This window comes from Lissotriton vulgaris, chromosome 5 (assembly GCF_964263255.1).
Source record: "Lissotriton vulgaris chromosome 5, aLisVul1.2, whole genome shotgun sequence".
In the NCBI taxonomy this organism is placed as follows: Eukaryota; Metazoa; Chordata; class Amphibia; order Caudata; family Salamandridae; genus Lissotriton; species Lissotriton vulgaris.
In genome coordinates, this window is record NC_141693.1 from 1800418996 (window position 1) to 1800434861 (window position 15866).

The following is a 15866-nucleotide window of genomic DNA, read 5'->3' on the forward strand; positions in this document are numbered from 1 at the left end:
TGACACCAGTTTGATATGTAGCAAATTTCTTGTTTTAAATGTAATCCAATAAGGAGAACAAAGTTGCCCTGAAGAAGGTGGCTTAAATACGAATGTTAGAAATTGTATTTGATGTGCGGCACACCGTCGTGTTGATTAAACTTTTGATTGATAAACTCTGAATAGTTATTTCTGGGTGCCTCCGGGTATAGTCCCCTCTGACCCTGGGGGATTGTAAATTGTACACAAGCGAAAAGTACAGCGCCAACCCAATGGCACTGTGCCCACGGGCACTCCTTGTGAGACGTAGTCTCTGTGATTGGGCACAATGTAGTCCGTTTCTATGAATAAAGTAATTTCCAACCACTCATTGTTTATTCAAAGCAGTAGCTTCTTTATTCCAAATTTCTTTGGAGTCTTTTCTTTGTTAATATTCAGATCTGTCACATAGCAATTCGTTTTTCAAGAACATAAAACAATCGCTCCATCATTTGATTCCAACTCAAATTGCGATGTATGTATCCCTATGCATTTCGGGACCCATGCCTTTCATCAGTGTATTATTGTACAATCTGAAATTAAAGGAATATTGATTTTATTGTATTATACAGGAGTGGTAACTCTTCCTACAAAGAGCCCAAATGTGACGTGAGCATGCTAGGAAATAAGCTGGAAATACATGGTGAGTGAGGGAAGAATATAAACTAACAATTCTCTGGATCGACTGTGGTTTGTGCTTAACCGATTTCGAGTGAATCAGTACACAGTAAAATTCACGAAACTTCACAACTTGGGTAAGCTCGAGACAAAGTGCGTTCTAGTGCATAACAACAAAACACTAAAAACAATGTGTCGCCATAACCCGTTTTGTTAGTGTTGGAAAACGAAAAAACCTTACAAGTGCCCAAGTGAATGGTGTGTGTAGCGGTCGAAAGATGTTGATTCAACCGACATAGGTTTAACAAAGTGGGGTCTTTAAACGGCACGGTGTCATTCGAAACATGCTGACAAAATGAAGTACTACTGATCTTACCGCATAAAGTCGGCGTGGCGGCGTGTCTCAAATTAAAGTCTGCTAAACTTCGTCTGTGTAATCGTGTGTATGAACACTGCGGTAGACCCCAAAGACGGACTAATTTATGTCGGCCATCTTTGAACAGTGACAGTTCTCATCAACCATATGGATAGGGCTGTGTAAACGCTCAAAAGAAGGACACGACCGTGTGTGTAAACACTGTAATGGGACTAAAGAATACGCTGGAATGTTGTGGCCATCTTATAACGGTAGCGTAGCTCGTCAAGTGTATCACAAAAGTAGTACTGGTGTTTTAAAACTCTAAGAAGGACCACTACGTGTGGCGGCCATCCTACGCGAGTATCTTGTAAGCAACCCTAATCTGACCCACGGTGTAAATGCGAGAAGGATTGTAAACTGCTCCACGATTGGAAACTTACAAATGTCAGTCCATATCTCGAATATATGGAGTACCAAGTACTTTAGGACGGTGTCTACTCAATAGGAACACCGTGAGCAAAAATGTACCTATGTACAGGTGTAGTAAACCAATTAATAGTCTATGAAATATACACGAAATGTGGAGAATTGAATATATACGTTTCAACCCCTGAGATGTAAGCACAAAAAACAATTGTTACGGTATAATAACAAAAAATAATTACTAAAGAAACTCAACCATTCATCATGTACTGTTAGTGAGTGTCCAACAAGAAGTGTCATATTTATAGAAAACCGCTGTGCTCAATACGGTCGTACAACGAGTGGGTAACCCTAGACGCCAGGATTTACTGTCTACCCACATGAGTCAGAAAACTACTGACAGACCAGTCTGTTTCAAAATTCTCGACTAGGAGTATGCAAATCAAAAGAACAATTATGAAGAACTGGCAAATGATACAAACTGAACCTGATTTCAACGGGATCTTCAATCATACTCCACTTTTCGCTTTTCAAAGATCAAAGAACATTCAATATCTATTGGAAACTACACCTAAAACAATTGGGATACGTTTTACCGGCACAAAACCTTGTCATAACTGCAGTCATTGTCATAACGTCATCCAGGGTAACACATTGAACCATCCATCCTCTGGCAAAGTAATTAAACTGTTCACTAACGCCACGTGTGACTTGAAAAATCTGGTATACCTTCTGAAATGTCCCTGCGGATTGCCCTACGTAGGGAAAACAAAGAAAAATAAAGGTTTGTCTTACTGAACATAAGAGCACCATCAGGAACAAAGTCATGTAGGCACCATTCGCTGCACACTTTGTTAATAACAATCATAACATCAGCCAAATACGATTTTTGGTATTGGAGGTTGTTCCGCTCAGACAGGGCGTAGACAATAGGAAGAGACTACTACAATGTGAACTCGTTTGGATAAAAATACTGGATACATGCCAGCCCAAAGGTCTGAACGACCGTATGGAGTATAGCGGTTTTCTGTAAATATGACTTATTGTTGGACACTCACTAACAGTACATGATGAATGGTTGAGTTTCTTAAGTAATTATTTTTTGTTATTATATCGTAACAATTGTTTTTTGTGCTTACATCTCAGGGGTTGAAACGTATGTATTCAATTCTCCACATTTCGTGTATATTTCATAGACTTTACTAATTGGTTCTCTACACCTGCACATAGGTACATTTTTGCTCATTGTGTTCCTTTTGAGTAGACACCGTCCTAAAGTAACTGGTACTCCATATATGAGATATGTACTGAAATTTGTAAGTTTCCAATTTTGGAGCAGTTTACAATCATTCTCGCATTTACACTGTGGGTCAGATTAGGGTTGCTTACAAGATACTCGCGTAGGATAGCCGCCTCACGTAGTGGTCAGTCTTCGAGTCTTAAAACACCAGTACTACTTTTGTGATACACTAGATGAGCTACGCTACCGTTATAAGATTGCCGCAACATACCAGCGTACTCTTTAGTCCCATTGCAGTGTTTACACACACGGTCGTGTCATTCTTTTGAGTGTTTACACAGCCCTATCCATATGGTTGATAACTGTCACTGTTCAAAGATGGCCGACCTAAATTAGTCTGTCTTCGGGGTCTACCGCAGTGTTCATACACACGATTACACTGACTAAGTTTAGCAGACTTGAATTTGAGACACGCCGACTTTATGCGGTAAGATCAGTGGTATTCATTTTGTCAGCATGTTTCGAATGACACGTGCCGTTTAAAGACCCCACTTTGTTAAACCTATGTCGGTTGAATCAACATCTTTCGACCGCTACACACACACCATTCACTTGGGCACTTGTAAGGTTTTTTTCGCTTTCTGACACTAACGAAACAGGTTATGGCGACACATTGTTTTTAGTTTTTTGTTATGCACTAGAACGCACTTTGTCTCTAGCTTACCCAAGTTGTGAAGTTTCGTGAATTTTACTGTGTACTGATTCACTCAATCATTTAAGCACAAACTACAGTCGATCCAGAGAGAATTTGTTACTTTATATTCTTCCCTCACTCACCATGCATTTCCAGCCTATTTCCTAGCATGCTCACGTCACATTTGGGCTCTTTGTAGGAAGAGTTACCACTCCTGTATAATACAATAAAATCAATATCCCTTTAATTTCAGATTGTACAGTAATCGCCTGATGAAGGGCATGGGTCCCGAAATACATACATCGCAATTTGAGTTGGAATCAAGTGATGGAGCGATTGTTTTATGTTATTGAAAAACAAATTGCTGTGTGACAGAACTGAATGTTAACAAAGAAAAGACTCCAAAGAAATTTGGAATAAAGAACCTACTGCTTTGATTAACAATGAGTGGTTGGAAATTACTTTATTCATAGAAACGGACTACATTGTAACCAATCACAGAGACTACGTCTCACAAGGAGTGCCCGTGGGCAGTGCCATTGGGTTGGCACTGTACTTTTCGCTTAAATACGAATGTGCCATTGAAATGCGTAGACACATTAGTAAGTGGTGTTAAATTGAGCAGGAGTCGGTATCAAGTAATAGACAGGAAATTAATTCTGTGCTCCATGCTGTCTAACTTTAGCCTAATTAACACAGGAATGGCATAGTGTATTGTCTTTATAGTTTCTCCTTTTAGAATTGTTTTTGTTTAACTGTTTTTAATGTGATGAAGTGATGTTGTTTGAGCTATGTTTAATATGCATTTGTGAAATTTATGGACTTAATAAATTAGAGGAATATTTTTACTAAACTTATTAGTTCATTTAGAAGTGCTTCTCTCGCGTGCTTTCAGTGCTGGTATGGATGAATGGTGAGAGGTGCGAATAAGTCTAATTTGTATCCTATCCAAAGGGAATCCTTCTCTTTCAACCTTTCCCGTTGGTATACAGGTCTTGACTCTATCCAGCATATACAGGTCTCGCCTCTATCCAGCACAGAATGTGACCTTCCGAGGAGGATGAGTGGATGAAACCCACATTAAGTCCTTTCCGCGTCCATAATACAGTGGATATTCAGGAGATGACTATAGTTCCTGGCTCACTCGAATTCTGTTTCTACAGGTCTTACATCTGCTTGCTCTCAAACTTTTGTATCTTGTTTCTGTGATCTGCCAAACGGTGGATGAGGGTCCTACAGTGGTGGCGAAGGTTACAGTGGCTCCAGTATCCAGGAGCTTAATGGCTTGGGTACCGATCTCTCAATCTGTTAATCTAGACCTGCAGTGATGGATGAACCCCTCCCCCCTCCCCTGGGGAAAACTCATTTAGTGGTGCGCATTGTAAGGTCTAAATCCCTTTAAATCGATCCTATCCATAATCATGCAATTTGTGTTGTACCTTACGCAGCAGGGCCGGGCAGCGATTGCCATTAAGGGCTTTTTGGATGCCCGGTCTGCCTTCATGACGTTCTGATCAGCCATACATGTTTATATTGCCATTAGTGGCACGTTTTCTGAAAGATTTGCTTTTTTCTCAATAGGATTTAAAATGTGTTGACGTTCTTAATAGCCTCATTATTCGAGCTGATGCACACTTAGTGTGAGTTCCCACTCAACAGTATTATAGGTGGCAAGAACCTAAGCTCCTAGGGTAAGATAACTTTAGGCCCTCTGTTCATCTTTCACAGTTTTTTAAAAGTTTTTTTTACTCATTAAATTGGTCCTTCGCACTGGCTCATCCTTCTTACTGAAAGCAATGTCTCTATATCTGCCAGTATAGATTCACCTTTTATTTTCCTTCACTGCTCCCATCCAATTAAAATGAGGAGCGACTGCCAAGACCGGATCCTACAAGTGGTGTCCTATTAAATTGACTGCATCCAAGAGAATAGAATGGAATGCATCAGCAACTCTTTGTGGGCTTTGCAGGAACCTGGGAGAGCAAGGTGGTGACCAAACCACACCATTGAGAATGTGTTCATCTACCTGAGGCTCTGTTCTATCAGAGTAAAATGAACAGCTTCCCTTGGATAAGTAACTGTATAGGGATGCCCAAAAATTTGATCTTGGACACAAAGCTTCACAAAGCAAAAGCATAAACAATAAAAACTGTTGTATATAAAATGTAGAAATGTATTCAAACATACAATAAAAACATATTAAAATTCATTGTCATTAAATAAAAAACGACCCTTTGCATTAATTAAAAGAAAGGAACATCAATTCATTCACAATTTATACATATCAACAAATATCTGTGCTGAGAAATGGCAATTAAATCAACTTTCTATGTATCAGAGAAAAAATGGGAAAAGAGAGACACACACACTAAGACATCAACAATTTGTCATTCGGAGAATGCACATCATAACCCTCTTTTAGACTAAATCCAAGACTTGGTTTTTTTTCCGTGTTCTCTGAATAAGTTGGGCAATTGGATTGTGCAGTGTTAGGCGTCGACGCGTTTCGATGGTTTATGTTTATTCAAGTACCATCTTTTTCAAGACTATTAGATTTTATTGTCTCTCCTGGATGGTTGCCTCTACCAACGGATCCTTATTCCATGTTGGGTTCTCTGGACAAGAATTTGGATTTTATTCTCTGGTGTCGCATTCTTACACCATGCACTTTCATTAAAATCTGTTGTCTTGTATTCTGGTTTTTGTTGTTTCTCGGTGGCCCAACAGGAATTAGGAATTTTTAATCTCCTTACTGTTGGCTACAGAGTAGCATTGTATGTTTAAGTCTTCGAATCGCCCTTCAATCAGTGGCTTTTCACAATTGGTGTGGTTCCTCTCTATTTTGATACTAAACATCCGGTAGAGAACGTCTTGGGGTCGGGGATACCATAATGGGTAGCGCTTGATCGGGTGCAAAAGCGAGCTATAGCCTCGCATTCAGTCCCTCAAAAGAAACAATGTGCCTTGTTTTTCTGACTATATAGTCGAAGTTTCCTTGCGCTTCGTATTTCCCGGTTTGGCACTCGACTCCCGTCCTCTCGCTTTCGTCTTCGATTCCAGAACAGAATAGCCATTTTTTCTCAGATTTTTCGCTGATGAGGGCTGCCAAGGCTTTACACCTTGAGCTCCCCGTCGCGGCCGTGAGGCCTAACATCCTCACTGAGGTCTTCAAACCGCAGTCATGCCCACAGGAGCCACTGCTGCCGTTTAACGAAGCCTTGTCAGACGTTCTGTTGGGCACGTGGTCCAGGCCCGCTTCAGGTTCGCCTGTTGATCGGAACGTGGCCAGGCGCCACCGTCCTTGTCCGGACGACCCCAAGTTCCTGTCCACCCATCCCACCCCTGAGAGTCTGGTGATCCAGGCCTCGACCTCCCAGACCGCATTCCCGTCGGCCCCGCCCGACCGGGAATCTAAGAGGTATGACCAGTATGGTAAGAAGGTCTTCTCGTCCCTGAGTCTGAGTCTGGGACTGCGGTCTTGCAACACCGCATGCCTCTTGGGCCGCTACACCCACTCTGTGTGGGACACGGTCGCGGAACTGCTGCCAGAATGCCCCATGGAGGTGCGGGCGAAGCTCGGCAAGGCTGTGGCTGAGGGCCGAGACGCAGCTAAATATTCCATACGGTGTGGTCTTGATACGACCGACTCGCTGGGCAGAGCTATGTCAACGACGGTGGCGATTCGTCGCCACGCCTGGCTGAGATCCGCCAACTTTTCGGCAGATGTCCAAAATGCCTTGATGGACATGCCGTTCGATGGCTGTCGCCTCTTTGGTGACAAGGCGGACCACGCGCTGGAACGCTTCAAGGACTCCAGGGTCACGGCCAAGTCCTTGGGTCTTTCGACCCAGCGCCAGCAAACGGGTTCGTTTCGCTCCTTTCGTGGCCAAGGAAGGGGCGTCCCCACACGTGCTGCCAGCCACGCGCCGCAACAATCCTTTCAACGCGGTGGAGGCCGTGGAAACCGCCGTGGCGGCGGTCGGGGTCAACGGCGGGGTCAGGCCACACCTCCCCCCGCAGCATCTGCCTCAAAATCCTCCTAGTCCGTGCTTTCGGCCCCATGTGACGCCAGTGGGTGGCAGGGTTCGCCATCACCACGCTCACTGGCGCACAATTACGTCGGACAGGTGGGTGCTGCAACTCGTCCGAAGGGGCTACTCCCTCCCCTTCGAGACCACTCCTCCAGCCATGCCACCGCAGAACCACCGTGTGTCGGGGGACCACTTGACACTTCTGCAGGAGGAAGTTACGGCCCTCTTGGCTAAGGGGGCCATCGAGCGCGTTCCTGGGCCAGAAGTAGGGCGTGGTTGCTATTCCCACTACTTTCTGGTACCCAAGAAGGACAAGGGGGGCCTACGTCCTATCTTGGATCTACGGAACGTCAACGGCTTCCTCCGGAAGGAGAAGTTCAAGATGTTGACATTGGCTCAGGTCTTGGCTGCTCTAGACCCGCAAGACTGGATGGTAGCGTTGGACTTGCAGGATGCGTATTTTCACATCCCCGTCCTGCCGGCCCACCGGCGTTACCTGCGGTTCACGGTAGGCCAGGAGCACTTTCAGTTTATCGTGCTCCCCTTCGGCCCTACCAGCGCCCCACGGGTGTTCACAAAGGTGATGGCGGTGGTCGCAGCCCATCTGCGCAGGTTAGGGGTTTCAGTCTTCCCCTACCTAGACGACTGGTTGTTGAAGGCGGGCTCGCCCCAGACAGTCGTCCACCACCTTCAGATGACGGCAGACCTCTTGCACGACCTGGGGTTCTCCATCAATGTGCCGAAATCACACCTGTGTCCCTCTCAAAAGCTCCTTTTCATCGGAGCGGTTCTAGACTCGGCGCAGTTTCGGGTTTATCCACCGGAACGGCGGGTCCGGGATATACAGGCTTTGATTCCCATCTTTCAGCCGCTATCCCGGGTTTCGGTCAGGTTGACGCTGCGGCTGCTGGGGCTGATAGCTTCCTGCATCCTTCTGGTGCATCACGCCTGGTGGCGGATGCGGCCTCTGCAGTGGGACCTGAAGTTTCAGTGGGCCCAGCATCAGGGCAACTTGTCCGACCACGTCTTGATCTCGGAGGGCACTGCGAGACAACTGCAGTGGTGGCTTACGGACCGCGATTGGGTCAGAGGCAGATCCCTCTCCCTTCCCCAACCGGAGCACGTTGTTGTGACGGACGCGTCCCTCCAGGGCTGGGGTGGCCACTTGGGAGAGGCAGAGATCAGAGGCATCTGGTCTCCGGCGGAGTCCCGGCTCCATATCAACCTGTTGGAGCTACGGGCGATTCGTCTAGCACTGAAGGCATTCCTCCCCTTTGTCAACGGGAGTGTAGTGCAGGTGTTCACCGACAACACCACTGCCATGTGGTACTGCAACAAACAGGGCGGAGTGGGGCCGTGGACCCTTTGCCAGGAGGCTCTGCGCCTCTGGCAGTGGCTGGACCGTCAGGGCGTGACTTTGACGGTTCAACACCTGGCGGGTTCTCTGAACGCCAGGGCGGACGAACTCAGCCGTCGGTGCTCGATGGATCACGAATGGCGTCTGAACTCGGACGTGGTGCAAGGCCTCTTTCTGCAATGGGGAGAGCCTTGGTTAGATCTATTCGCCACAGAAGAGAACGCGCAATGTCTTCAGTTCTGCGCGTTGGAGTTTCCAAGACGGCACTCGCACGGCGACGCCTTTCGGCGCGAGTGGAGTTGCGGTCTGTTATACGCCTTTCCACCTATACCACTTCTGCCCAGAGTGCTGAAGAAGATCAGGCGCGACCGGGCCCAAGTTATCCTTGTGGCTCCGGACTGGGCTCGAAGGTACTGGTATCCCGAGCTACTCAGCATGTCAGTCGGTCCCCCGATCCGCCTGCCCCTTCAGGAGGACCTTCTGTCGCAGCAGCAGGGGACGGTCCTCCACCCGAACCTGTCCAGTCTCCACCTCCATGCTTGGAGATTGAGCGGCGGCAGTTGAGGCCATTTGACTTGCCTCCTGAAGTCTGTGATGTAATTCTGGCAGCCAGGCGTCCCTCCACGAAGTCGGTATACGCCTGTCGGTGGAACAGATTTGTGGCATGGTGCACAGCAAAGGCTGTGGATCCTCTTTCTGCCCCTCTTTCCGAGGTTCTTCTGTTTCTTCTCTCTCTTGCCCAGCAGGGCTCTGCTCTGGGCACTATCAAGGGCTACCTTTCGGCCCTTTCAGCCTTTCTACGGCTTCCTGATCAGCCTTCTTTGTTCAAGTCCCCAATTGTAACGAGATTCTTGAAGGGCATCACACACATGTATCCACCTGTTCCGTTTGTGATGCCTCAGTGGGACTTGAACCTGGTTCTGACCTTTTTGATGTGTGCTCCATTTGAGCCCCTTCATTCTTGTCCTCTCCGTCTCCTGACTTTAAAGACTGCTTTCCTGGTTGCCATCACCTCTGCCAGGAGAGTGAGTGAGCTCCAGGCTCTTTCTGTCCAACCTCCTTTCCTGTCCATTCATCCTGACAAGGTGGTTCTCAGGACTAGACCTTCTTTCCTGCCCAAAGTAGTTTCTGCTTTTCACATCGGGCAGTCCATCACCCTCCCCTCCTTCTTCCCGCCTCCGCATCCCTCAAAGGATGAAGAGTGGCTCCATCGTCTGGACCCAAAACGTGCGCTTTCATTTTATATGGATCGCACACGCCAGTTCCGGGTGGATGACCAACTGTTTGTTGGCTACGTGGGTGCGAAGAAGGGACGGGCGGTGTGTAAACGAACCATCTCTCGGTTCTCTGTGCATCAAAGCATGCTACTCTTTGGCTCGGAAGGAGCCTCCGGTTGGGCTGAGGGCCCATTCCACTCGGGCCACGGCGGCTACTACTGCCCTGGGCCAGGGAGTCCCTTTGCAGGACATTTGCCAGGCGGCTACGTGGGCCTCGCTGCACACCTTTGCGAGGCACTACTGCCTGGACAGTCAAGTCCGGAGGAATGGCTTCTTTGGCCGTTCTGTCCTCCAGGACTTTCTGGTGTAGGAATGTATTGGTTCGCAGACCCACCACCGGGGTTGGTATTGCTGGGGTATCTATTCTAAGGTAAGGAATCTAACACGAACATGTTTCTTTCAGATGAACAAGTTACTTACCTTCGGTAACGATATATCTGTAAGAAACATTAGTTAGTGTTAGATTCCTTACCGAACCCACCCATCCTCTCCGTTCTGCGAACTGATACCTAGGGTTAAGGACATCCCTTTCAGGGCCCTAGTTTCAAATGGCCCCAGTGTTGGTTCTCTCATGGCTCTGCGTTTTCTGGCGCGGAAAAGCTGTGTACAAAGAACTGACGTCAGCGCGCGGAGGCGGCGTCTATATACTCCAGCGACGTCATCACGGCGCACGACGCCGACGACTGACGCGGAGCCGCAGGGGACGCCTGCAGACGACGCCTACCGACGCGCAGGGGTACTGCTACGCAAAAGTTTCCGGATCCAGACTGACGCCTGGGGATATTCTAAGGTAAGGAATCTAACACTAACTAATGTTTCTTACAGATATATCGTTACCGAAGGCAAGTAACTTGTTCGTTAATAGGCGTTACTCAGTCCCACCTACAAGAGTTATTGCGTTGGGACTTATTCTTGAGGTGAGTAATCTGCAGAAACCTGTATCCATTAGGAGAAAGTTACTTACCTTTTAATGACATAATTTTTGGCTGATGCATAATCTTACTGCGGATTCCTCACCACCCTCAGTGCCGGGTTAATATGATCCCAAAGCTTACAAACCTATGCGCTGCATTTGTTGCTGTTGAATTCTCTTGGTTCCTATCTGCACACATGTGGGGGACGAAGGAAGAGTTTCAGGAACTTATGCCAGCATGTCTGTTGGCACTTAACAGACTTCTATGTCTTCACATTCAGCTGTGTAATCATGCTGAGGCTGTATGAAGTCACCTGGAAGCTGTGGGAGGAATATTGCTGGAAAAATGTTTTTTAGATCACTCAAGACTTAAAAGATCATTCAGAATGTGAGGAATCTGTAGGAAGATCAGCCATCAGAAATATTGTCCCTAAAAGTAAGTAAGTCGTCAATTGCACGTTCTTTCTGATAACTTCAAGAACTTGGTATTTTAAGAGTTCACACGTGATTGTACAGCTACTTTGTTTTCCTCTTCAGAAATGGAAAATTACCGCCCTGTATACAATGGAGACGGTCTAGAGAATATAGATATTGGTGCAGACATGGAGATGGACTACTTACCCGATAACTATAGTGACCGTGGCCGCTTTCACGACATGATGGCATAAATCTGCTTTGCACAAGGTAAGGTTGGCTGGTTGAAGGTGTTGTATGCTTTTGCTAGATAGCTCAATGTTTTAAAGTGAGCAAAGGCCTATGACTGTAAGCAACCTACTCGTGCTGTCAAATTTGGTGATAATTGTGGGCCAACCCATGTCATGATTGCTCCTCATGTGACATTATGACTTGAGACTGTTTGTCGACAGTTATGTATTCTAGCCTTATAAGAAAGAAGTTAGTCTCTAGAAAATAAGCCAAATCCTTCTTAAATCACTCTTGAATGTGCCATTTGCATATTCTGAATGCTCTGGTGAAGCTATAAAAGGACACTGGATCGGAGTTTAAGGTAGCTAGTCCATTTTGTTGAACTCAAACTGAGAAACGTAGGCATAGTGAAGTTGCACCTACCTGGTAAAGACCATTTGTGATGAATGAGGCTGAAAATACTTTTTGTGTTCTAGAAGATAGCTGTGCTATAGAATTGGGTTAGGAACCTCTTTCTGCTCCTAACTTTATTGATCTAATTCAAACATGGTTTCAAATTTAGACGGACTATTTACATACTGAACTTGTTAAAATCAAAAGCGTATGCAATCACTACTATCCATGCATCCATCTTGTGTATTGCATTAACCAGAGCACTTTGTACTGATCTACCTTGTGGACCAAACCTGCTTCAAGTCGATAATGCACAAATGTTTGTATTGTACTTATGTGGAGGGTTCACACCCCTCTTATCTTAATCCATGTTATTTATTTAAAATTTTGATCTGATGGACTACTAGCCGCAGATTCCTTAACGTAGAATTATCCCCAGACGCGTGACTGGATCCGGAAAATGTTCTTTGCCACATCTCGGCACGCTGAGGGCGGTACCACTTGACTCCTCCCTGACGACGTTCGCAGGGCCGAGTCATGTGGTACTGCCCCTGGCACGCAGAGAGGCTGCGGCAACGAAAATTTTCCGGATCCAGTCTCGCGCCTGGGGATAATTCTACGTTAAGGAATCTGTGGCTAGAACCGTCTCTACCAGATACGTCATTACCAAAGGTAAGTAACACAAGGTTTTTCCTGCTTGGCCTCAGTTGTCAGTCTTCAGGACTGTCAATGGAAGCTGACCGTCTCAGTTCCCACTTCGTTGATTCTTGCTTCGTCCCTATTGGGCTGTCGAAGAATAAAGCAGTCAAGTAGTAGATATCATATAGAAGTAGAAATAATAATAGGTACATGTTCTAAAATAATCATATATTTGTTTAAGGGATCTGTTTTGATCCTATTGAACTGTTTGTACTTAATGTTGATGCCATAACAGCAGTTTATACACATGTTTGACCTTAGCTTTCAAATTCTGTTCATTCAATTTCCCTTTGAGAAGGGTTCAAGGTCCTCAAAAGGCTACAAATCACCACGGTTACAGTAGGATGAAATGAGTGTGAAATAGCTCTTCAGGCTGAGATGCTAATTGATAACAATAGGTCAGTTGACAACTGCTCTGTCAACCTAGACATACAAGAGAATAAAACGACAAATTGGAGGCAAGCTGAACTCTTCCACGTCTGGTCAGTTCCTTAACAGGGGAGAGGTATGAGTAATTATATACCCATATACCTCTGTTACCTACTTTGTACTGACCTGTTTTTTGGCATTCCTGGCTAATTCATCTTACCAGTTAACATGCCAGCATAAATGGCATTTCAATCTGAGGTTTTGTTTTTTGCTGGAAACCTTGTGTACAATAGAGACCGCATCTTTCTTGATGTGGGTCAGAAGGAGGTTCACCCATTTTCTGCGTTTTATTTGACACCGGTTCAGGATCAGCCCCTTCTGAAAGGGAGCCCATTGGTACTCTTTCTTGTGCATTATTGCCTCTGTGCAATAGGCTTGTTCCTTTGCACCGGTGCCCCTCATCAACACTGCTCTGCTCCATCTGCAAGAGATCTGGAAATTATGCATAGTAAATTGATTGAAACTCTGCAGCCAATATTATTTTCTAAATTAATTCCTCTTGGTAGCCTTCCATTCTCCAAGTTAATATTCTTGCTGAGGGTCATAACCTTTATTAAAGGCCCTTTTCTCTTGTAGTCCCAAGGCTCGGGCGAGAGCGATGTACCCACATTCCATGCACAAAGGAACATGATGAAAGATCTTGGAATGTTGCACTGCTGGCCTGTATTAGTTTTGTGTGCCACTGTATTGTTTTCCTGGAGCACACAACATTCCACTGTTGCAGCATAACATTGTTCACTGCCATAGACTATACTGGCCATTAAAGGGCTTCTACTTGAGGTATAGGCCCAATCCACAGTGAAGGATATGTAGCATGGGAGAGAGTATTTAACAACCATTACATTAGCCCTATAAAGCTCTTGGAATGTTCCAAGCAGAGGCCATAATGGCCTTATTTGGGAGGGAGAAGCAATAGGTCAAACATTGGAAAGCTGAAGGTTTATACCTACTAGTATTGGCTCTTTGTGCCACTCTGACTTCAATGGAGTGCCCAACATACCAGGGATTTAATATTCCTCTGCCTCTGCCGGTCAGTTAAAGGCCCTAAACCCGCAGCCCAGCCCTTTAATAGTAGTGCTGGTTTTTAACAATCTGTGTAGCCTGAGGCAGAAGTGCTATGATTTTGTTAGAGCATTACACTCCCTTCTTAATTATGGTTAAAAAGGGATAAACCAAGACAGATATTGAAACGTTGAAGCAGCAGGTCTCCAGCCATTATTGACCACAAGATACTAAATTGTTTTTAATGGAGCGCAACAACATTCTAATGTTCCAATAGCGCTCAACAATCTAATGTTTTAATACTTTTTGACCTGTGCTGCGATATTACAAAGTACTCTGAACCAAATTACTAAGGTGTGTACTAGTCTGCAGATGAAATTGAGTAACACCAGATGCCCTTCGGTGAGGTGTATTCCTTTGGCAGAGCCAGCCCCAGATCCACATCTGTGCTATTTATTTGCACCTCCACTATTCCACCTCTGCGTAAGTGTACGTTTGGAGGCAAGGGAGACAAGACCTTCATTACAGCTATGTGAAGGTCTTGTCGTCTCCCTTGCCTCCACACTGTGTAGTTTAAATGTTCAGTCTAAAATTCTCCTTTCAGCAGCTATAGACTGTGATAGACGCGAATCAGGACTCATTTGTATACATGAGGATACCAGTTTTTAAGTGGTAATAAAGTTATGTGACGATCTTGTCTCCCATGCTGCCACATTGTCTAGATTAGTTCTTCAGTATAAAATTCTCCTTTCTAATGAGGCTTCTATATTGATTGTTCACTTTTTCAGACGCTGATTTAAACTGATAATTCAGCATTTATTAAATTAATATTTCTTGAATTTTTGCCATCATTGCCAGAGTAACTATTTTCTTCTGAACATTCTGTATTTTATTTTAATTTTTAGATTGGTTTCTTTTTTTAAGGCGTCTTTGGATTTAATATCAAAATGGAAAATTCACTTTCATTTACTTTCCTATGTAACTTTTAAGCATGGCCTGCTTTAACACTAACGTTTCTAGTTATTTTTCTAGATTTACCCACCTATGAAGTATGGATGGTGGGGTGTATTCTGATAAACCCAAAGGAGCTCGTACTGGGTGGCTACATTTGTGCCTTAAAAATTGTTACATGGTTTGTTTCAAATCCATAAGTGCCAGCACCCAATCTGTGAGCTCTAAGGAGGGGTACGTTAAAAGGTATCCAACAGGATGTTATTGGGATATTAGAGTAAATGGAATTCCATAACACATTCTAGAGGCCATCCCCAAGTGGATCTTCTACAATCAATTGATAACTTGTCCAGTGGGTTGCCAGGTATGTGTTCCTTGAGTTTAGCTTTCCAGGGCAGTTGTCTTTTTCCATTCACACTCTCGTTCTTGGAAATCAATCCCGGAGTTGAACCAGAACACCAAGGTGCTTAGAAGTGAAATTATATAACCTCAAAGCTGACTTTGTTATCCTAGTTTATCCATTTTAAAAGGCTCATTAAAGGAAGCAGAGTGGGTGCAAACTTTATTATAGCTTAGTGGCGCATTTATGGCTGCTCATGCATTGTATCTGTTTTGCCCAGCATTCATTGTAGGTGTATAAAATGCAGTCTTTGCATGCTAGCCCTTGGTCTCATGACCTCAATAATGGGGGGAAAAGTTGGTAAACCAGAGTTGCCTCACAAGTAAACATGTATGTGATAGAGGCTTCTAGCTACAGATTCCTTACCTTTGAATTTCCCAGGGAGCAGACTGGATCCAGAAACTTGTGTGTGAGCAGT

General features: G+C 45.1%; 1 protein-coding gene across 1 annotated transcript in view; it reads left to right on the plus strand.

Moving 5' to 3' along the window:
• The window catches only part of JUP (junction plakoglobin), a 189532-nt gene that overhangs the window by 159507 nt on the left and 14159 nt on the right, over positions 1-15866 (plus strand). The window contains exon 14 of the mRNA XM_086924160.1: positions 11467-11613. Coding sequence (XP_086780286.1) covers positions 11467-11597 — 131 coding nt within the window. The 3' untranslated portion in view covers positions 11598-11613. The remainder of the gene's footprint in view (positions 1-11466; positions 11614-15866) is intronic.